Source organism: Varanus komodoensis, unplaced genomic scaffold (genome assembly GCF_004798865.1).
Source record: "Varanus komodoensis strain SLA01 unplaced genomic scaffold, ASM479886v1 scaffold116, whole genome shotgun sequence".
Lineage (NCBI taxonomy): Eukaryota > Metazoa > Chordata > Lepidosauria > Squamata > Varanidae > Varanus > Varanus komodoensis.
In genome coordinates this window covers 577219-599620 of record NW_025335333.1, presented here as the reverse complement: position 1 = coordinate 599620, position 22402 = coordinate 577219, and the positions used below count along the sequence as shown (strand labels likewise).

The following is a 22402-nucleotide window of genomic DNA, read 5'->3' as shown; positions in this document are numbered from 1 at the left end:
GGGGCCGGGGCTCCCGTGCGGCCCCGCCGCGTCCGGCGCCGTTGCCAGGGCAGCGGGCCGGCCAGGCGCGGGGAGGCGGGCGCGACGTGGGACCAGCCGTGCTGGCCGTGCGGCGGCGGGTGCGTAGTTCTGCACGGTCGTGCGGGCGTGTGTCTGTGTGCGCCAGCGAGCGAGCCAGCGCCGGCGTGACGTCGCGCTCAGCGGCACCGGCCGCGCACTGCTGCGCGCGTGTGGGCGGGAGGGGCGGGAGGGGAGGGGAGGGGGCGCGGGGCGGCGGGGGCGCGGCACGTGAGCGCCGAGTAACGGTTCGCGTGTGCGGCGGCGGCGACTGGCGTGTGTGTGTGTGTGTGTGTGTGCGCGCGAGAGAGACAGCGAGCCTGCCGATGTGGCGCCACGGTTGGCACATGGAAGGAGTGCGTTGCATAGGCAGAGCGAGCTGAGCAAATGCCCACGTTAGGCCGCTGTGCCAAGCTATGTATGGGCATGTCTGCACTTTTAGGTAGGACTCCGGGGTGCGGGGGGGGACGGCGCACCTGCTGTTGTGGTGCGGTGCAAAATCATCGAACTCTGGTGCTGGACTCCAGCATGTCATAGTCCAGAAGCGTTTAACCTTTGTACGTATTGAAGTTAGTACACGGAAGGTTCTGGTTCCCTCCGCTGATGACTTTGGACCTGTCACTGAGCTCACAAAGTTTGCTGTGAGGATAAAATCTCTTCATCCTCACTTAGTTTTAATTAAGTTGTTGCATTTCCACAGTGTGCCCAAAGTTACTCATGGTACAAAAACGGCTGAACAAAATGTGTTTCGGTTTATTCTTTGCAGTGTTACTGTAACAACTGAAGCAATGAACGGGAACAGTGGTGGCAGGGGGAAAGCTCATGCGCACTGCTCTGGGTTTCTTGAACAGACAGTGTGGCGTAAATGTAACAAGTAAAATATATTTCTTCCGTTTTGCTTATAAAGAAAAATGGGGTGTGTGTTTTGAAAGGGCAAAACAGGAATGAATGTATATTTTTATTGTTAACACTTGTAAAAGTTCAGGCTGCAAGGGAAGAGCCGACGAAGAGGCTCATCACGTGTGTTGTCAGTGTCAGGTCAGGCTGTGCAGAGGAAGGATCCTTGATCAAGGCCTTGGGCACCATCCGTGTGGGAGGGAGGGAGGGAGGGAGGCTCTGCTTGCTGGAGGGCCCTGTGTTGGCCTGGGCTTCATCTCCCACTGAAGGAATTTGCTTGTGCTTCCCTGGAATAAGTGTTGCTTATCTTTTGCCTCCGAGAGAGAAGCTAAGAATGCTTCCAGCATTCCGTCTTTGAGACATGGATTCCTCTTCCCTGCTTGTTGCTTCCGAAGATTCACCCTCCCACTCACTCCACCCACTGAGGATTAAATTTGCTCCCAGTATCTGCACGTTGTGGCTTCTGGGTATTTCAGGGGATGGCCAAATACCTAGAAGTATTGCTTATGGGAAGCAGCAATTTAGTAGGCCTGCTTTAGAAAGTCGGTGGTCTCAGGCAGGGGTGTGCTGCCAGTTGTACGCCCTGCCAGTGGTGTGGGACAGCCTCACCGCACTGGTAGGCCAGTGGGGGTGGGTGACTTGGAGCTGCCCAACAAAACCCGTCGGCTGAGTTGGCTCGCCTGGTCTTGGAAGTCACGCCTGGACAGAAACGGGGAGAAGGCTGCCTGCCTGAGGACAGCCGGCGCAATCCTGGTGCATTTGCAGGAGAAACTGCCGGGGGAACCCGAACTGCCTGGTGGGCATCGGAGAGCATAGCTGGCTGGGGGAGATTGATGAAAACACCTTTCACAACATCGACGATCCAAACTTCGAGAGGAGAAAAAAGGTAAGCAGGTGCGGGAGGGGTCTTCCCGCAGAGCTCAAGTGAAGCGGCTGCTTTTCCTGAGCGGTTTTCTCTACTTGCTTTCAGTTGCTTGGGTTTGCGACATCATATGGGGAGGCCGGAGTGGCGCTGGCTTCCCAAAGGTCCTGAGGGCTTGGCTGTGCAGAGTCTGAGCTAGTGAAGGCTGCCTAGCGGTAGCTGAGAGATTGAGCTGCTGCGGCGAGGATGACGTGGACTGGGTCAAGCGAGGTCTCGCCTGCCTCTTTGGATGCTTTTGCAGTGTGGGGGGGTTAGCATCCCCCCCCCCCGAAGCCCTCCTATGTGTTGGGAAGCTGTTTTGCTATCATGGTGTTATTTTTTTTTTTTTGCATGTAGCCGACTGACCCTCCCTCCCTATGTTCAGGTTTTAGAAGCCGTTTTCGCTTTCCTGGCATGTGCTAGTTTTCAATGCTAGTAACTGCTTTGGGGACTTTACGGAAAGCCAGGAGAAAAGGCTGCTTACGGGAAGTTTTGCCGTTCCTACTTTGCAGCTTTTGAACTGTGGGCTGCCCTGTTACTAACTTGCCCTCCCAGTCAAGACTACCAGAACTGGCATTAAAGGTGGGGAATATATTCTTGAGCAGGGATTCTCTTCCTGGTTGCCTTCAGGTGTATGTGTCTCGAGTCTCAGCATCGCCCAGCCAGCCATAAGTGGCAGTCCAGTGCCTCCGAAGGCTGGGAAAGGAGAAAGAGAGCTGCAGTGCTCTTCTGCGTGGCTCCCCTTCTCCAGTGCCTGATGGTGTTTCCCCTTCCCCCACCAGAATGCCTTTGTGGGCCTCACAAACCTGGGAGCCACCTGCTATGTGAACACCTTCCTGCAGATGTGGTTCTTGAACCTGGAGCTCCGGCAGGCTCTGTATCTGTGCCCAGTCGCCCGCCCCGAGTACGTGACTGCGGAGGGCACGCCAGCAGACAAAGGTCGGTTGGGGCCCTTGCTCCCAGGCAGATGCTTTCGGGCGCTCTGGGAAGGCTCCGTGCAGCGTGACGCCGGAGGAGCTGGCCTTGGAACACGCCCAGCCTGCAGTGTCCCTTGCTGCCCCTTCAGCTGTCCCGAGAGGGACGCTTGTTCCCATTTGAGAGTGAGAGAGGACGGGTGCTCAAGGGCACGCGCAGAGTCCCAGGCAGACGCAAGGCCGTGCGTTGTCAGCTGACGCCCGAGAGCCTTGGGAAGGGAGGCTGCGTGAATTCACGTTGAGGAGAACAGATAAGGCCGCGCAGTGAAACTGGGATAGGAGAGGAGAGACCCCTTGGAGGGGAAGGACAGGCCGGCAAGCGGGGCCGAGCTCTGAGAGCGCTTCCCTCGGCCAGCCTGTGGTGACCTCCTTGGTGCAAGCCGCCTGTGTCACACGTTCCCTTTGCCTTTCGGCAGATTACGAGCCCCAGACCATCTGCGAGCACCTGCAGTACTTGTTCGCCTTGCTGCAGAACAGCCGGAGGCGCTACATCGATCCGTCGGGGTTTGTTAAAGCGCTGGGCCTGGACACGGGCCAGCAGCAGGTAATGCAGGGCCAGCGTACGCAGCGTCGCTTGGGAGAGTCTCTTCATCGCACCCATGGCATGTAACGCGGAGGCGAAGCGTGAATGCTTCCCGTGCTCCGCTTCCCGTGCTCATCCAGGAAGACCCAGGCGCGCGCGTGTTCACCTCCTCCCAACTTTTAGGGCACTATAAGATGAACAAGTGCCTGAAGGGCTGAACTCGAAACCATCCCCTGGGTTGCATCCCCTATTTTGTCAAAGTTAATTTCAGATTTGCAGCAGAGACTCAAGACCATTTTAAGCCAGTCCTGAAAGAGCGGCACTGGGAGCCAAACGTTTCCTGGCCTCGTTCACGAGGTTGGCCTTGAGCCAGAAAGTCCTAGGAAGCATTTGACTTGGTGCCCGGACAGAGCGGCTGTCTCATTACGGACCTTCCCAAGTGTTAAGGCCAGAAGGAGCCCTGTGGAGGCTTGTTTTTCACTCTTGGCTACTCGGAAAACTCCGAAGCTTTGTTTTTTTAATCTTGCCTTTTAAGGTACAGAGCAGAATCCTGGGGCATTTTAACACTTTGAATGTTACATCCACTTAAGGCTGTGCTGTGTGCAGCCATGGCTGCCTGTGAGCAGGTAAGGCAGCATCACCCGTGTGAACGAGCGTGTGACGTCTCTCTTAGGATGCGCAGGAGTTTTCCAAGCTGTTCATGTCGCTGTTGGAGGATACGCTCTCCTCACAGAAGAACCCCGACGTGCGGGACATTGTCCAGAAGCAGTTTTGTGGGGAATACGCCTACGTCACCGTGTAAGTCTGTCTTGCTGGGGCCACTCTGCGGCTCAGCTCCGAACGTTTCCAGTGCCGGCATCCGCTGGCCACCTGCTGCTCTCGTCCCCGCCGTGCTCATTGACGGCTTCGTTTTCAGGTGCAGCCAGTGTGGCCGAGAATCCAAACTCATGTCCAAATTTTATGAGCTCGAGCTGAATATCCAGGGCCACAAGCAGCTGTCGGACTGCATCACAGAGTTCTTGAAGGTACAAGCCTTTCCGGGCGAGTTTCTCTGTTGTTTGCATTATGCCAGAAGTTAAGCACCTGCAGGTCTTGCTTTCTGTGTTTTCCGGATTCTGGGGCACTTTTCATCCTATCGTCCGCTCACCGAGGGGACTGGGTTTCTTGTTTTCCAAGCTTAAGTCCTTACACATTTGTGTAAATGCTCACATCAAAAAATGTGCAAAGAGTGTCCAGAATGCGACCTTTCAGTCGGTGGCGGGGCAGGTGCTTGGACCTGCAGGAGAAATTGAGCGATCGGGGTGGTGCTTGGCACTCTGCACATAGGTTTCATCTCCAGGGGGTCTGGAGCCCCCCTAAACTGATCGCCCTTTTTGATCTTTTCCGGCCAGGAGGAAAAACTGGAGGGGGACAACCGCTACTTCTGCGAGACCTGCCAGAGCAAGCAGAACGCCACCCGGAGGATCCGCCTGCTCAGCCTGCCCTGCACCCTCAACCTGCAGCTGATGCGCTTCGTGTTTGACAGGTGCGCCTCTGTGCTGGCACCCTGGGTGCCCCCTTCCCAGAGCGCTGTGGGCTCCCTGGCGGCGGCCCTCACTGCTGAAGCGGCACCAGCCCTCCCGGCACGGGGACTGGGACGAGGGGGTGCCAGTGGGAGTCGGAACGTGGGGAAGGGGCAGGCCTGGGAGAATGCGGTGGGCGGCCGACGCCCCTTCTGATCACGTTTCTGCCTTTAGGCAAACGGGCCACAAGAAGAAGCTGAACACTTACTTCGAGTTCTCCGAATTGCTGGACATGGAGCCCTTTTTGGAAGACAGAGGTGGGCCGCGTGTGACGTGCCTTCGGTTCTCTACAGGGAGATGCCACGTGCTCTCTCAAAGTAACTGGTGCAGCTGGGTTGCTCTTGCTTAGGTGTATTGCTAAAATTATTAACGGGTGGCTTTAGAACCCCGAAAGGGGCCAGCAGGGCTTAAAACTTGCGCACAGAAAAATGAAGGAGGGGGCGGATCACCTTTAAAAGCAGCACCTTGAGCCAGTGTACTTAAAGTCACTCAGAGCCCATGCTGAGCAACACTTCGGGGGTCTCAAAATGCACTGCAGAAAGGAGGTTCGCCCAGAACTGCGCCCAGGGGGCCGGGCCGACTGGCTCGGGGAAGAGCGGGCCCGCCCGAGCCGGCCTCGCGGGGCAGCGGGCGCGGCTTCCGCGCGCCTGAGCCAGCCCTCTGCTGTGCCCCAGCCAGCGTCTTTGTCTACGAGCTCAGTGCCGTCCTGATCCACCGCGGCGTGAGTGCCTACTCGGGCCACTACATCGCCCACGTGAAGGACCCGCAGACGGGGGAGTGGTACCGGTTTAACGACGAGGAGATCGAGAAGATGGAGGGCAAGAAATTGCAGCTGGGGGCGGAAGAAGACCTAGGTACAGTTGTGAGTTCTTCTCTTTCCTCCTCGCTTTTCCGGGGCCCGTGCGCTTGGGAGTGAGGTCCGCCGAGGGCCGTGGGGCTTCCTTCCGAGGCGGAGCGCCTCACGTGATGCCATCCGGCTCCGGCTCCGGCTCCAGCTCCCATGCGGGCCACACTCGGCGCTGTGCTGAGCGCTCGGGTCCCACCTGCCCGGGGTGGGGTGGCCCCTGCAGGTGGCTCAGCCAGCGTGAGGGGTGCGAGGAGCCGCTGGCCGGAGCGTTCGGAGGCGTCCTGGGGCTCAGTGCTCCCTCACTGGGCACCTCCAGCAGGCAGCTCCTGGCTGCTCTTTAGTGTGGTGTTTGCGGAGCTGCTTGGGGCAGGCGCTGGGCCTTTCAGCCGGACATGAGGCAGCCGCATGCATTCTGGAAGTCGCCCGCTGCTGCCCCCCGCCCCCCCCCCCCCGGCTTGTGTCGGCGCTGCCCAGGCACCCAGAATGGGAGGCTGGCCACGGCTGGGGAGGAAGCGGCTTCCAGGGCAGGCAGCAGCCGTGCGAGGGTCCCCAGGCAGGTGATGGCGTGAGAGGAGGCGGGGGACCGGCTTGCAGGCGCCTCCCTCCGCAGAGGCTTGCGATTCCCAATGGTGGCTCGCTCTGGCTCCTGTTCTCCACCAGAGCCTTCGAAGTCCCAGACCAGGAAGCCCAAATGCGGGAAGGGGATGTACCGCTCTCGGAACGCCTACATGTTGGTGTACAGGCTGCAGACGCGGGAGAGGTCGCTCACTGTGGAAATCCCAGGTACTGCTTCTGGGGGGTGTGAGCGCGAGCAAGGGGGCCCCTCCGCTGGCCCTGTGTGGGCTGGCGTCTCGTGCTCTGGGCACCCAGACGGGCCTCCTGCCACAGCCGCCTGGGCCAGAAGGTGGGGGGCGGGTGCTGGTCAGGCAGGAGGGCGCTGCGTGCAGGGCGGAGGCCCAGGCACTTGCCGGTGCTGCGCTGCGCTGCGCTGGGGAAGGCCCTTCGGGGCAGAGGGCGCCGTCCTTCACGGTTTCCTGCCCGCTGCCCCCCCAGCTTTCCTGCAGGAGCTCGTGGAGCGGGACAACAGCCGGTTCGAGGAGTGGTGCAGCGAGATGTCCGACATGCGCAGGCAGAGCGTGGCCCGGGGCAAGATCAAGCACGAGGAGGTGAAGGAGCTCTACCAGAAGTTGCCCGCCAAAGCTGGTCTGTAAGATCTTCTGTCCCTAAAACCTCTTGTGGTGGTGCGCCGCTTTGGGGGCGGGGCTGTGCTAGGCGCGCGAGGGGGGAACGCTCCTCTGCCCCACGCAGGCAGCCAGTGGCCCCGGCCCCCCGTCTCTCTCAGGCGTGGTCTGCTGCATGGCAGCGTCCCGAGGCGCTCGGCGGTCTGCGCCAGGCTGCCGGCACGAGGGGCTGGCTGCGAACCCTCCCCACGCGCAAACGCCCCGCAAGAAGGCGAGCATGGGTGCTCAGCCGGCCCCCCGTCGCGCTCGCCCTTTGCCTGCAGGGGGCTCTCCCGTGTTCGGGAAGGCGAGCCGCCTCCGCATCTCACCGCAGCTGCAGCCCGGGCAGCCTCCTTTCCTTGGTCTCGGTCCACGCCGCCCCGTGGGGCAGAAGGCCCTGAGCGGAGAAGGGGAGAGGGCGGGCAGAGTGTCTGCGTTGCTCCGGAGAGGGCAGAGGGCAGGGATGGGGCCTGGGGCCCCCTGCCCACACGCTGATGGATGGGGGGCTTCTGGGGGGTGAGCTAAGCATTCCCGCGGAGCCTCCCTGAATGCAGCCGCCTCCCGGGGCAGGCGAGGTGGCTGCTGCCGGCTTCGGAAGCACCCTTCTGCCCCCCGCGGAGGGCTGGGGATCACGCGTGGATCGTGACCGGGGGACGAGAGTCCCTGCCAGATCCTCCGCTCCCCAGTAGTCCTGTAAGCGGGGTTCCGCCAGGTCCCTCGCCTCACGGGCGACGGGCAGCCCCGCGGCTCCCCGGGTGGAGGAGCCTGGGCCCGGCCGCGGGGGCATGGGCGAGGGCCGCTTCGGGCGCGTGAGGGCCGCACCCCGCGGGGGAGCTGACAGGCCACCGCCTCCTTGCAGGCTGCCCCTACGACTTCGTGTCTCTGGAGTGGCTCCAGCAGTGGCTGGACGAATCGGCGCCGCCCAGGCCCATCGACAACACGGCCTGCTTGTGCCTGCACGGCAAGCTGCACCCCAATAAAATCCCCGCCGTCAAGCGGGTCTCCGAGCACGTGGCCGACTATTTCTACAAGCGCTACGGAGGGGGGCCGCGGTTGACGGGTGAGTCAGGCTCTCTGGCCCATCTCCCCGTAAAGGGCCTGGGGCCGCCGGCCGCTCCTCATGCAGGGCCCGGCCGGGGTCTCCTCCTCTGCGGGGATGGGGGGGTGGGGGGGAGAGTTTCCGGGCAAACCGGAAATGCCCCCTGCTCAGAGGAGGGGCTGCGCTCTCCCCTGCTGGGCCCTGCCCGCCGCAGGAGGTACTGCTGGCCCGGGCGCAGAGCGCAGCCCCGGCCCTGAGGGGGCCCCGGCCCGCCCTGCCCTGTCTGCCCCCAGCGAAGGCGCTCTGCAGGGACTGCGTGGTGGAGCGGTGCCGGGTGCTGCGGCTGAAGAGCCAGCTCAACGAGGACTACAAGGCGGTCTCCAACCTTCTGAAAGTGGCCGTCAGGGGGTAAGCGGGCCTCGGGGAGGGCCAGGCGGCCTCTGCCACCACGGGCAGCGGCTCGGCGGGGGCCCCTAGGCGGGTCCTGCCCTCCTCCCTGCGGTCCCTGCGGGAAGCCTGCTTCCTGAGTCTCGCATGGTCTTGTCCCGCCTTGCAGGAATGACGGGTTTTGGGTCGGGAAGATGTCCTTGCGGAGTTGGCGCCAGCTGGCGCTAGAGCAGCTGGACTGCCCAGATGAGGACGGGGACGCCCGGAACGGCAATATGAACGGCGATGCGAAGAGCAAAGGTGGGCCTGGCCCCCCCTCCCCTCCCCTCCCCTCGGCATGCGGAGCCTTGAGCTGGGCTCCTGCCCTTGGCGAGAAGCAGCCTTGGCGAGCCCGGGGCGGGGGGCGGCCACTGCTGCATGCAGCGCTCGGAGGGAGGGGGTCTCTCACCTGGCCCCCCGCCTTCTCCCCTCCCTCACCAGATGAATCCAGCTCAGAAAAGCGAGACGAAGAGGAGCTGAAGTTCAACGAGGACATTGTTTGCCCGCATGGTAAGCAGGCTTCTCGGCAACGCATCCTTGATGTTTGCATTTCTTGGAAGTTTGCCCTTGCCAGGAAAACAGAATCCCCCATCAGGTTGCCAGGCTACGAAGGCGTGGAAGGAGGGGGCGGGGGGGCAGGCAGGTGCTTGGGGTGGGCAATGGTGGCGGCCACAGATTGTCAGGGTGCTGGAAACCCATCTGGATGCTGGAGGCGCTTATTCTGGCTGCTTTTAAGAGTGGTTTCCAAGCGATGGTGGAGACAGAACGGCCCTCCCTTCCTCTCTTCACTCTCTCGGGAAAACCTGGGCTGTTCCTCCCCGGTGTACAAAGTCCAAGGGAAATCTAGGAAAGGTTTCGTTTTCCCGCCCAGTCTTTCCCTGGAAAATCGGGGTGTGGCAGGTCCCGAGTAAGGGCTGCTGTCCCCAGCCGGCAGCGTTGCTCTCCAGGCCCCATGGGGAGGCGTCCTGCCCGGCCTGGGGGCGTCTGAGGCAGGGAGCGCTTGCTCCGCCAGGTGAGCCTTCCAGGCGAGTGCTTGCCTGGCCCTTTGAAAGGGCCCAGATGGTGAGAGGACGGCGGGGAAGCGGGCCGGGCGAGCACGGCTGTGGGTGGGACGCCAAGGCACCTCGCGGGCACACGTGCCTCACTGCCCCCGGCTGCCTTCCAGCCCACGGGGACCGGTCGTGCACGTGCCAAAGCGGATTGTGCTCCCCGAGGCTTTGCTAAGACAGCTTCGTGCCTGCGCCCACGTGCGTTTCTCCGCTCCGGAACCACGTTGTGTTCCAGAAAGAGGCGGCCCCTCTCCTCTCCTCTCCTCTCCTCTCCGTGCCTCTGCTCTCCCTTGAGCAAGTGCGGGAGCTGAGACAAAGCGCTTCCCCCTTCCGTTAATCGCCGCCTGCGTTCCATAATTGGCCCGTAACCTTAGAGACCGCGCAGAAAGGGCTGGTGCGGGAACAGCGGGCCCTCCGGCGTCTTGGCTCTGCCAGGCCAGGGGGGCGGTGATCGGCAGAGGGACGCCATCGCCTGGCTCTGCGCTGGGGGGTCCCTCCTGCATTGCCTCCCCACTTGCTGGGAGCACCCCTTTGGGGTTCCAGTGCCATGCAGGGGAGGGGTGACATGTCTCCCTCTGAACTCCCTCCGGCCCAGGCGTGCTTTTGGCCCTCCTCACTCTCCGCATTCAGCGTTTGCTGCCTCCTGGGCCACCCCGCTCGCTGCCGTTCCAGCCCCCGGGTCTCGCTTCGGGGAGAATCGCGCCGGGCTCCTGCGAGGCAGCCGCATCTCTTTCCTGGGGGGCAGTCAGGGTGGGAGCGTCTAGAAGAGAGGTGGGCGACCCGAGGGGCCCCACTCCCCTTGGGCTGCTGCCCCGCCTGCCCCGCGCATCATGCGCCCGAACGCTCCCACCCGGCTGCCACGCGCCGCCCCCCAGTCTCTCCCCGCCGAGCGCCGCAGCAGCCCATCCCGCCGCCTCGCTCCTTCCCCCCCAGGCAACCTGTGCATCTCCGAGAACGAGCGGAGGGCTGTTTCCAGGGAGGCCTGGGAGAAGCTCCGGTGCTACTTCCGCTTCGCCCCCGAGTTCCCGAGCGGCAAGGACTCCTGCTCCCAGTGCAAGGTGTGTGGCTCGCGCTTGCCACGGCTGCTGGAGGTCTCCAGCGTGCAGGGCTGCCCCGGCGCACGTGTGCCGGCACCGCGGGGACGTGCCGGTGCCGAGGCGGCCTGCGCACATCCCTGCCCCGGGCCTTAGCTCACGCAGGGCCCAGCTCCTCTCGAGGCCAGGCCGGGCGGCTGCTGCAGGAGCCGTTCTCAGCTGCCGAGACTTGGCACCTCTGCCCGCCGCTGCCAGGGGGCCGGAGGGGAGGTCCCGGTGGTGCGCTTTGAGGCCTGGCCTTCCCCGCAGCCCCCGGGGAGTCAGCAAGGCGGGCGGCGGTGCTGAGCGTCCTGCACACACGCGAAGGGGCGCCCCCGCTGGGAGCGCTGCGCCCCTGCCCGCCTTGCGAGGGGCTGCCGTCGTGGGCGAGAGAGCCCCCAGGCGCCCGGCTTCAGCGGCAAGCGTTTCCGCAGATCTTGGAGCGCGAAGGGGAGGAGAACGAGGCCCTGCACAGGATGATGGCCGGGGAGCAGAAGGCGTCGCTCCCCAACCTCTTCCAGGACAAGGGCCGGCCGTGCCTCAGCAGCTGGCCAGAGGTACCCCCCGCCATTCCGCTGCCCCCTCCGCGTGCCCCCCGCCCTGTCGGAGGACCGCAGCCCACTTCCCGGGAACAGATCCGCCAGAGTCGCTGGCTTTGTCCGTTCAGCAGCGACACTGCTGGGAGCGGGGGGGCCAGTGGGGGCCCTGCCATCCCGTGGCCCTGCATGTTTCCCCGCCAGACCCCAATTTTCCCTGGCGTTCCGCAGCCCTCGTTAGCGTGGCCGTCGCTCTCGGGGAGGCGGAGGACCCTCCCCGAAGGGGGGTGTCACGGGACTGAGCGCTTGTCTCATTTCAGGAGGTCGGGGAGCTCTACGTGGTCTCCAGGTTCTTTGTGGAAGAGTGGAGGAAGTTTGTGAGGTGAGGGGCCTCTGCCCTGCGGCTCCCGGGCTCCCCCCCCCCGTCCTCCGCTGCTCCGTGGCCCCAAGCGGGACCACAGGGGCTTCCTTCCTTCTCCTCGGGCCTCCCAGCCCAGTATTGTCAGCACGGACTGGCAGCAGTACCGCTCCCACCAGGGCTTCAGGCAGGAGTCCCCCCCCCCCCCCGACCCCCCGTTCCCCCCCCGCCCCCCCCCCCCCCCCCGTCTTCCCCCAGGAGGCCAACCCGCTGCAGCCCAGTCTCCTCGGTGGGGAACCGCGACCTCCTCTGCCCGCACGGCGGTCTGATGTTCACGTTCGCTTCCATGACCAAAGAAGACTCCAAACTGTGAGTTGGTGGCGTCTGGTTGTCCATTGAGCAGCAGCCGGGGGGGCACCCGAAGGAGGCGCCTGCTGCGTCCCCCCCCCCCGCCCCCGGGCCTGCCGGCGCTGGGCCACAGCCGCACTCTGTGGCCCGCACCCCCCTCCTCCAGGCCAGTGGCTCGGGGCCCTGGTCAGCTGGAGCCTTGGGGGGCCGGGGGGGCGGATGGGGTGCCCCCTCCCCGCCCAGCGCAGGCCACATGCTCTGCTTCTTGGCACAGTATAGCTCTGATATGGCCCAGCGAGTGGGAGAAGATCCAGAGGCTCTTTGTGGTGGACCACGCCATCAGGGTCATCCGGAGGCGCGCCCCCGAGACCGGCCCGGAGAGCCCGCCCTACATCACGGAGCCTGGTGAGTGTGCCGGGGGGGGGGGGCAGAAAGGCCCCCCTGCAGCGCCTGCCCCCTGCCGGCCCCGTCCGGTCCTGGCGAGCTCCTCCTCTCCGGTCTGCCGTGAGACGCCAGAGAAGCCCTGCTGGGCCGGGCTCCGGGACCGTGCAGTCCAACGCTCGCTCCGTGGGGCGGCCCCTTTGGGCTCTGGTGGGGCGGGAGAGGGGGAGACATGCCTCCCCCTCCCCGCTTTCTTTTGCCATGCAAAATGTTCAGCGTCTCTGTCATGTCCCCCCTTTTCCAAAGCTAAACAGTCCCGATTGCCGTAACCCAGCCCCTCTTCACGGAGGAGCCGCTCCGGCCCCCGGACAGCCTTCCCTGCCCTCTGCTGCGCCTTTCCCAACCCGGTGGTGCCCTTTCTCAGACGTGGCTTCCACAACCGAGCGCACTGTTCCACAGGCGGCTGCACCAAAGTCGTGCCGAGGGGAAGTCCTCATCTGGCCGTACTCTCTTCAGCTCGGGGCTTGCCCCTTTCGCAGCACTCGGGCGCTGCGTCCTTCACAGGCACGTGCAGCTCGCCACGAGCGCGCGGCTTGCTCCCTTCCCTCCTGTGCTTTGGTAATCAGAAACATTTTTCTCTTCGGCCCCGAGGGACGATTTATCCTGAGCGGCATTGCTTCTCGGCTCTCGGTCGGCTTCACCCCCGGCTTCAGCCGCGCAGCTGCTTTGCCACCGTTTTTATTTCCTGCCTCAGCAGCCCGGCGCTATTTCAGTTCTCGTGAGCAGGAGCCCGACCTCCCCTCCTGGGCAGGCCTGGCCTGGCGCGCCCCAGAAAGGCCCCCAGGGCCTAGCACACCACCCGTGCCGTGGGGCTCCCCAGGTCCAGCCGGCCCGGCGTGCAGGAGAGGGAGCGCTTCACAGAACGCCGCCTTGGTGCGCCCAAAGCTGGCTTCCAGATCCTTTCCACTTGGTCTCCCCGAGTCACTGGGACCAGTGTGGGCCACCAGCTGTACGCCTGGCTCTCTGCAAAACCGCCCAGAGGGCACATGAGGTCCGCACCAGGCGTGACCTCCAGGCCCCTCTCTGGCCAACCCAGCCAGCACAGCCTTGCCAGGGAGCTGCAGGGCGCCCAGCAGCCCCCGCCTCCCCCCCGGCTGCGTCCTGCCCATCTCTTCCCACCGGCCTCAGCAGGCTGCTGTCGCTCTCGGGGCTTGTCCCTTCCGTGCTTTGCGCAGAACATCGCCCCTCCCGCACCCCTCGAGGCTCCCCGGGAAGCGCCGGGCCTCTCAGTCAGCGCCGCTTTGCATCCCGTTGGAGCTCCGACAGCCGAGCTCCCTCCAGCGGGAGGGCCCCTGGCCCTGCGCTCTGCCCCCCTCCGCGATGATGCATGCGCGCTTGAGGCGCCTGGCGGCCCTGTGCCTCTCCCTGCCCTCAGCACGCCGGGTCTTGCGCACCCACACGCTGCCGGCACACGGCGCGCAGACAAAGCGGTGCGGCACGCGCATCCCCAGGGCTCCCGTGGGTCGGCAGCTTCCCAGGACCCAGCGTTCCGTTCCCTCTCGCCTTCCCCACGGCTCACCGTTCCTGCGGCTCCTCCTCCACGGCTGGCGTCCCCTGTGGCATTCTCATTCAGCTCCCGGTGGGCCTTTTTGGGGCCTTTTCTGTCCCTCCTCCCCCCCCCTGGGGCCTCTCCCCCCCCCGCCCCCAGGCCATCTAATCCCTCTTGTTTGGTGCCCCTCGGAGGCGGCCCACGCACAGAGAAGCGAGCGCTCTCGGGAGGAGGAGTCATCAATTAACGAGCTGAAATACAAGCCTAGCTATAAAAAGGGCAGGAAACCAGCAGTGCCCCGACCCCGTAAATCGCGTTGGCAAATGGCAAATAAAACGCCTCATCTAAAATGCTCTTAGGAAAATGATCTACCGGGAGACTGTTAAAAAGACGCTAGTGCAGCTGGGGGTTCAGATGTGCCCTCTTTCCCCCCATAATGGAATTTTGCAGCTGTGTGTGTAAAACGGTGTTGCCGTTTCCCAGCAGGGCGTTGACGGTCGGGCCGGGACTGGGTCCAGGCCCGGCTGTCCTGGTTCCCGGAGGGGGCCAGGATGCCGGCGTTGCCTTGCCGGAAGCTCTCCTTGCCTGCTGCTCGGCCCCCGTGGGGGCGCCTCGGCTTTCTAGAAGGGGGAAGTGCGTGTCGGGATGTGCCTGACAGTCGCTGCTTGCTGGAAATGGGCTGGGACCAGGGGAAGTGGGGCGCACAGCCCAGCCCTGCAGTGTGATTCCAGGTGTTTGGGGGTTTCATTTCGGTGTCACGGTGTAAGCGGGCATTCCCTGAACGGCTGCCCTGCAGCTGACCGCGGCTCCCATCGCTCTCGGCTGCCTGACTAGGGATGGGAGCTCCCGTCTGGCACGGCCGCAGGGTGCCCGGTGGGGGAAGCCTGCTCCAAGCATCCCGAGAACCGTCTGTGGGAACGGCCTGCGATTTGTGCATCACGGAAGGGGCCCCGGATGGCTGCCGGTGCCGGTCTAGGCTGGGGTCTCTGCAGCCGCCGCCTTCCTGTCCCCGCAGAGCTGTGCTTGGACTGCAGAGAGGGCCTCCTGTGCCAGCAGCAGAGGGACCTGCGGGAGTACGCCCAGGCCACCGTCTACGTCCGCAAGGTGGTGGACAGCAAGAAGGTACAGCAAGAAGGGCGCGAGGGCTTCCGCGGCGGCTCGGGCCGTCTGCAGAAAGAGCGAGTCCCGTGACTTGCCACAACTGGCAGCCGGGCATCTTCCACGGCCAGCGACAGCGCGTCCAGGGCCGCCGGAAGCCACTTTATTCAGAGACTGTGTCTCCGCCATCAGCCAGGCTGGTGCGGCCGCTCTGCAGGGCCGCCTCCGGGGCTCGCCTGGGGCTCGCCTGCATCCCTTCTGCTTGAGATGCGGGGATTGGCCCCAGCCCTGCTCCTTTTCCCCACAGGTGCTTCTCTGAAAGACCTGGCGGGACACTAGCTTCTCCCAGTCCATTCTGTGTGTGTGTGTGTGTGTGTGTGTGAGTGAGAGAGAGAGAGAGAGAGCGCGCTCCACTTTTCTGTCAGCAGCAGCAGCAGCTTTCAGAGCCGCTTCTCGGGCAGAACGCATTAGGCGGCTGCCCCGCTCCTCCCTCGGGCGCAGGCCGGTCCTGCCTCCCTGGAGTGCCGCTTGTAAGGCAAGAGCGCTGGCCCGGATGCCTCCGAATGACAGCCACTCGGAGATCGCGGGGCGCCTGCAGGCCGCGGCCGTCCTTGGCCTTGATCTGCGAGGGCGGCTGGCTGCAAGCTTGTTCCTTCCTCAGCCGCTTAGGTTGCGTGCCTCGGCCTGGAGTGGGTGCAGGCGAGATAGTGCGTCTACAGCCCTTCTGGGGAGCAGAAACTGGGGGGGGGGGGGGACAAGGCTCTCGGCAGAGAGGAGGGGCGAATAAGGCGATGCCTTCGCCCAGGTCCCGTGGGCCGTGAGCAGCCCCCAGCTGCCCCCGAAACGAAATGGGGGTGTTTCAGAGGGGAGAAAGCCGCTCTGAGACCCCCAAAGAGTCAAGGCATCGTCCCATCCCACCAGCGTCTCTGATGCTCTCTGGGGACCTGCCCCCCTTTCCCAAAAGTTTGGATGGGGCAAGGCACCTCCTGATCGATGTTCTCGCCGTCCAGCCCTGGCGCCCCGAAGGGCCCCCTTCCCCGGGAAGCTCAGTGCCGCTCTCCAGAAGGTGTTCGGCGGTCCCCAGCGGGTTGGGCACGGCCATCGCGCTCCTGAATCCCGCGGAGCTCGCCCAGCCCGGCCCTCGCAAGCGAGCGAGCGAGCGAGCGAGCGAGCGAGGCTCAGCGGAGTTTGCTTTCCCGTGTCTTGGTGGGTGAATGCAGGTCATGAAGGACGCTGCCCCAGAGCTCAACGTGAGCAGTTCGGAGGCGGAAGAAGAGCGGGAGGAGGCCCGGCTGGAGGGGGAGCCGGACCCAGACTTCAGCCAGGTGCGCTCCGCTTCCCTTCGCTCTCGAGAGCGGCCGAGGGCACCGCCCCGGAGCATGTCTGATCCCTCCCCGTGGCGTGGGCAGCCTGCGGCCATCCAGCAGGGTTGGGTTCCGGATCCCGTCGGCTCAGCCACAGCGGAAGTGGAGAATGATGGGCCAGGGTTCTCGGCCTGCGACTGGACGTCCAGCGTCGCCTGCACGTGGCTGGAGCCACCCAGCCGCCGCGGTTCCTGCGCCGCCCAGGGCTTGGCGGGGTGGCCCTCCCGCGCCCGGCGAAGCTGCAGCCGGAGGGCTCCGGGGCAGAGAAGCCGCGCAGCCCTTGGCCCAGAGCCACGCTGCCGGCCGTGCCGCTTCCACTCCAGCCCAAGGACGTGGCCAAGGCACCCTGCGAGCCCCTCTGCGTTTTTGAGGGAGCGCCTCTCTGCATACGCCCGAGGCCTGCAAGGGGTCGTCCTGTCCTTCCGTTGGAAGGAGCCGGGCAAGGCCTTCTCTGCTGCGGCACCTGGTGCAGCTCCCCTCCCCAGCCGGCACCAGCACGGCTTGCCTTCTGCCGCCGAGTTCTGGCCACTCCCCGAGTCTGACGGACTGACAGCAGCTCAGTTCAGGCTTGTCTTCTCGGCTTTGGTGCGGATGGCACTTACCGGGTGTTGTGGGTGGCTTTCGTGCTCCCCAGCCTGAGATCCAGTCAGTTACGGGGGGGGGTTAGAAGTACTTACATCCCTCCGTGAAGCAAAGGCCGAAGCCTCTCACATCAGAATTAAGGCCCGGGGATTTTTCCCGCGGGAGTGAGCTGGTGTGCGGCTCGGGCAGGCTGAGCGCGCGTCCTCCTCGCTTCCAGGCCAACAACGCCACCAAGCGGCAGAAGGTCTCGCACCCAAACTACGCTCCCTGCCAAAAGCAGGGCATCCGGCGGAGCACGCGGCACCGGAAGGTCCGCGGGGAGAAGGCCCTTCTGGTCTCGGCAAACCAGACGCTGAAGGACCTGAAGATCCAGGTGAGGGGCCCTCGCTTCCGCTCGGCCCGGGGGCCCGTCTTGCTTCTCGCTGGGTCAGGAGCCGAAGGGCTGCCTGCCGTGCAGGCGCCACCATCCGGGGAAGGGACCCTGCCGCCGTGCTTGGGGCGTGCCCGGGGCCGGCTCTTTCCGCGGGCTGCTTCTGTGCGGTGTCCTGCAGCCGCACCACCAAAGCCTCTGCGGCTTGTCCGGCACAGATCATGCACGCCTTCTCCGTGGCGCCCTTCGACCAGAACCTGTCCATCGATGGGACGATCCTCACCGATGACTCGGCCACCCTCGGCAGCCTCGGAGTCACTCCGGAGTCTGTGGTTTTGTTGAAGGTAATGCGGAAGGCCGGCCGGCCGCACCAGGTTTCCTTCTGTCTGGAGGCTGCTGGCGGAAGTCGTCTGCGGCGGGGCCAGACTGGACAGTCCACCCGCCGCAAACACCACGCACGGCTCTTCTCCCTGCGGGGGGGACAGGCCTGGCCTGGCTGGGCAGGGGGGGCTGTGCAAGGCGCCCAGAGCCGAGGGGCCAGCAGGCATGCTCATTGGCAGCCTGGCCGGGGCCCTCCAGCTGGGGCTCAAATTCCCCCTGACGGCCATGGATTCCAGTCCATGCCTGTAACTCAGTGCGGGGGGGCACTTAGAGTTGTTGGCCACTGGCAGGGGCATGAAACCTGCAGGGGCTTGGCTGAGCCATGGGGGGCGGGATCCAGGCCTTGGGCTGGGAGCCTGCCGGGCCATCGAGCAGAAGTCGCGCACCCTGAGAGCCACTGGCCCTCATGACTGACGTTCCCCCACAGGCTGACGAACCGATCGTGGATTACGCAGCAATAGATGATGTCATGCAAGGTAAAACCACCCCCAGGGCCCCCCCCCCCCCCCCCCCCCCCCGCCCCCCCCCCACCCCACCCCTCTCCCCTGTCCCGGGTCAAAGGACCCGAACGGGGAGCCCTCCAGGCCCCCGGGGGGAGCAAGGGCCTCCAGGTGCCGGCGGGCTCCCTTCCCCGAAGCGCGTTCTGACGCCTGTTTTCCTTTCCAGTCTGCATGCCTGAAGAAGGGTTCAAAGGTAAGCTGCCCCCCACCTCCCCTCTGGGGCTCACGCCTCGCCCACAAAGCGCCCCACGGAGCCGCTCCTCCTCTTCCCCTCCAGGGACCGGTCTCCTCGGACACTAATGGCGGACAGCGGCTCCTGGCGGGAGAAGCAGCCCAGGCAGGGGACGCTGCAGACCCGGCTGGGGTTTCCAGGAACGGGGGGCCAGCTGCACGGCCCCGATGGCGGGACACCATTCCGAAGACCACCCCGATGCCTTGCGTCAGAACGGACCACGCTCCGGGGCAAGAGCGCCCGAGGGGCTGCCTCTGACCCTCGCCCCATCCGCCGAGGCGGAGCACCGAGGAGCGGCCGGGAATGGCTCGCCCGCCTTCGCGGGGAAGAGGAGGAGGAGGAGGCCGGTGGTCCCTGCACTGTTCTTTGGCTTCCTGCCCTCCAGGCCTCCCCTCCGGCCCGGCCGCCGGCTCTGGACCCTCCCCGCCTCCTTGGCCTCGTGGCTCACGCCGTTCAGCTCGTCCAGCTTCAGCCACGCTCTGCGGGCGCCCAGGATTGGAAGCCATAGCCCTTCCGCCGGCCGCCCCTGAGAGCCGAGCCGGCAGGTGGGGAGGGGGCAGGAGGGCGGCGCGCCAGGGCAGGCCACGCGCCCCCGAACGGCCCTGCTTCCGGCATCCGGATCACCCGCGCAGCCTCGGCGTCTCCGGGAGAGCCGGCCCAGCACCGACGGAAGCGCCTTGTGTAGTGTGGGGGGCGCAGGAGGAGCCTTGGCCTGGGAACTTTGCGCCAGCTCCGCTCCTGCTCCTACTTGGACGGGGGCCGGGGCACGAAGGCAGCATGCGGGCGTCCTTCACGCTCGCCTGCGCCTGGGCTGCTGCGGGGTGACGCACGCGCTCCCTCCCGGGCGGCAGGGATGTCTCCGGAGGCCGCTTCCCCGCGGCCATTCCTGCAGCAGGGGGGATGCCCCCCGGCCTTTCGAGTGGCTGGGGAGGGAGGGGTGCGGCGAAGGCATCTCTTCTCCTTCTCTTGTAGCAAGCTGTACATTTCTCGGCAGTCCTATCATAATCTCTGTTTGCTGTTCCGGAGGGGGAGGAGGGGGCGGGTGGGAGGCGGCCGGCAAGAGGGGGAGACCTGCGAGGTGCGGAGCCGGGAGGGCTGGGCGCTGCGGCTGCTCCCCTCTGCTTCGGCCGGGGGCTTGGCTCCGGGCTGCTGCCTGGGCCGTGTGCTTTCTCTGCCTCTTTCTCGCTCCTTTTTGTGAAGAGGTGGGACATGGAGCTCGGCTGGTCTTACTCTTTCCCAAGGTAAAGAGTGCAGAACAATCCAGAAGCCTTTGCTAGTGTGCGCGAGGCAGCCTCCCCCCTCCCTCCCCCCCCCCCACAAAGCCAGGCCTGGAAGGGGCGTCGTTTGCTCTCGATGGACGCGGCCACGCACACGCACCCTCCCTGCCCTTCCCTCTCCGGGTCCCTCCGACTTCCTGGCCGAAAGTGTCTGTCTCGAGTCACGGTGCAAAGGCTGACCCACCACACCGGAACGCGTGTACATGCATACATGCATACATGCGTGCGCGTGCAAAGAGATGGGCAGACAGCGAGGCACTTCCATATGATGCCACCGGACAGGTGGGACAGGTGCGGGCAGGGGCTCCCCGGCCGTCCTCCCCACCTGTACTTGCAAAACGTTTTGGACCAGCTTTCCAAGCCTCATTAAAGTGTGTTCACGTGGAGGGGTCTCATCTGGTTTGTGCCGTCTTGAGTTGCTGCAAAGCGCCCCCCCCGCCCCCCCACGCGGGACATCGCTGTTCCCTTGCCACCTGCTGCAACCAGCCGACCTAGGCGCTTCCTGGATCCGGACTAAAAGCGCCCCCCCCCCCCGCCTCACGCAAGCTCCTCTTGCCGCGATCGATCGACGCGAGACGCTTCAGCACTAGGAGACGTTCCGGCTGCAGTTTTAAACGTGTGAGAGTGCATTTGCATCCGATTCAGCAGGGGAGCGTCTGCAGTGGGTTCCCGGAGCATTTCTGCCTGGCAGGATGGACGCTGGACCGGGTTGGGATATGGGAAGGGCACCGCTGCACTGGGCCGAGGGGCTCGCAGGGCCCCCCATGGGCGCGGCAGCCTTCTGCCCGTGCTCCCCACCAGCTGGCGCATTGCGGCCGCCTTCCTCTGCGCACAGATGGAGCCGCCGGGACAAGCAGCTCTGGATCGCCTGGCTCCCCCCAGGAATTCAGCCGGTCTCCCCTCGAAGCCATCCGAAGGGCCAGATCGCACGTGAGCGAATTCCGCATTTTAATATGCACTGTCTGAAGAAGTCCTTTTGATCTGTCCCAAACACTTCCTTTTCAAATGGCCCTGTTGCCACGAGCACGTGGCGAGTTTATGCTGCTGTCCTGGAGACTTTTGACCGCCTCCCGGGATGCACCGCCCTGCAAGGCAGCGCTCGGGAAGCGCCAGTGGGCTCGCACGTCGGGAGCAGGCCTGGATGACGGCGCCTTCCAGGGGTTTTCGGAAGTGAGCAGCGGTGAAGCCCAGTGTGTCTCTGGGAGTCCCAAGGGGGTGGGGCCGCCCTGAGAAGGCCAGGGCCAGCTGCCCGAGCGGCTCTTGCCACGGGGACGGAGAGAAGGGCCTCGGATTCTGCCCTCGTGCCGGTTGAGGCAGGCTGCGCTCTCTCGGGTGTTGCCAGGTCGCTGCTCGCAAGAGGGGGTGCTTGCTTTCGGATCAAGAGTGTTGGTGCAAAAACAGTCACGCTGGGGTTCCCTGCAGGAGGCAGCCCCTGCTTCTCCCCGCTTCGCTCCGCCCCGGCAGTGGAGCAGCGGTTGCTCCCGCTCAGCCAGAGGTGCCTCAGGAAGCGCCCCTGCCTCCTCAGATCCGAACACGTGCCGGGGGCGGTGGCAGGAGGGGGACGGCCGAAGGCTGGGTCCCAGCCGCCTCGGGGAAGAGATGGGCCCTAGACGGTGTGGGGTGCTTCTTCAAGTATTCTGAATGGGGAAATGCAACGGGGTGGGGGTGTTCGTTGCCAGGGAGAAGAGAGGGTGGAGGGGTGCAGCGGAGCGCTGGAGCCAGGCAGCTCAGCCCTGGCAGAACAGGCCGTCTGCGTGGACGCGGTCAGTGAGGCGGCCTGAGAATTGCCCAGGCTGAAGGCACAGCGAAACCACGCGCAGAGGGGGCGAAGGAGCCAGTGAAGGGCAGCGCCGGAGTCGGGACGCGCTCAGGCTCGGTGCACCCAGAGGCCGGCCGAGGCCGCTCGAGAGGCAAGGCGAGCCCGGTGGCCGCAGCGCCAGAGGAGTCGGCGGAATCGAGGGATGGGAGGCCTCCCCCCGGCCGCCCCAGTGTGGCCGTCCGAGGGCCCCTGCCCTTCCTGCCTCATGCCCTGCGCTTGGAAGCGCCAGGGCACCCCTGCGATTCCTCCTGCACCCGCCCTGGCTTGTTTATAAGGCTCACAGCCGCCGAGCAGACTCCCAAGGTGGCTTCCAGATGAATCAAAACAAGTTGGTCTCTGCCCCAGGCTAACAAGAAGGAAGACGCATCACAAAAGGAAGAATGGATGGGGAAGGGAAAGGAAAACAAGGAGGTGAGGGTCAGGGTTGGAGAAATGACGACCCCGACGAACTTTCTGCGGCCTGCAACGTCATCAGGCTGGGCCCAGACGGTGAGCCGGGCAGAAAAATCCCCACCTTGTGGCATTCTGCAAAGTCGGGTACCACCCAGGGCCCTTTCTCCCTAAAATTAGGGTTAGGAGAAAATCCAGGTTAGGGTTAGGGTTAGAGAAACGGCGGCCCCGACGGACTTTCCGGAGCCTGCAACATTCAGTCCAGTTCTCAATGCTACATGGTTCCTTACAGCACAGAGCAACTCAATCCGACGGGCTGAATGGAGGCACCGCTGGCCCTCCCGGCTCAGCCCGCCCTCTTCTCCAGCCTGATGCAAGAAGGGCTGGATGAGAGTTGCAGCGTTCGCAGAACCGGATGGAGCTGGCTTCTTGGGAGGCGCTCGGCTCCGCTCGGCTCCGCTCGGCTCCTCTCCCTCTCCAGCCTGCAGAAAGCTTCCCTGGCTGGCATCTTCCATGCCTCTCTGGACACACATGATGCCACGCACCCGTCGCCGCGCACCCAGGCAGCACCATGCGACTGCCGAGAGCAGGACTAGTGACTACAGAAAGGAGTTGAGCCTGTTTCAACTCTGGAGAAGATGGCTGAGCA

General features: G+C 64.7%; 1 protein-coding gene across 1 annotated transcript; it reads left to right on the top strand.

The window, feature by feature from the left end:
• The first annotated feature begins 1576 nt into the window (after window positions 1–1576).
• Window positions 1577–19299, top strand: USP48 (ubiquitin specific peptidase 48). The gene is made up of 26 exons (XM_044421258.1): window positions 1577–1840; window positions 2638–2794; window positions 3246–3373; window positions 4026–4150; window positions 4269–4377; window positions 4744–4877; window positions 5089–5171; window positions 5589–5768; window positions 6422–6544; window positions 6815–6964; window positions 7841–8041; window positions 8314–8428; window positions 8577–8707; window positions 8888–8956; window positions 10429–10553; window positions 11003–11125; window positions 11425–11486; window positions 11721–11831; window positions 12085–12215; window positions 14756–14862; window positions 16059–16163; window positions 17002–17157; window positions 17373–17498; window positions 17963–18011; window positions 18202–18228; window positions 18313–19299. The coding sequence occupies exons 2-26, from the start codon at window positions 2698–2700 to the stop codon at window positions 18333–18335; spliced, it is 2790 nt and encodes a 929-aa protein (XP_044277193.1). The 5' UTR covers window positions 1577–1840; window positions 2638–2697; the 3' UTR covers window positions 18336–19299.
• Window positions 19300–22402: the final 3103 nt, after the last annotated feature.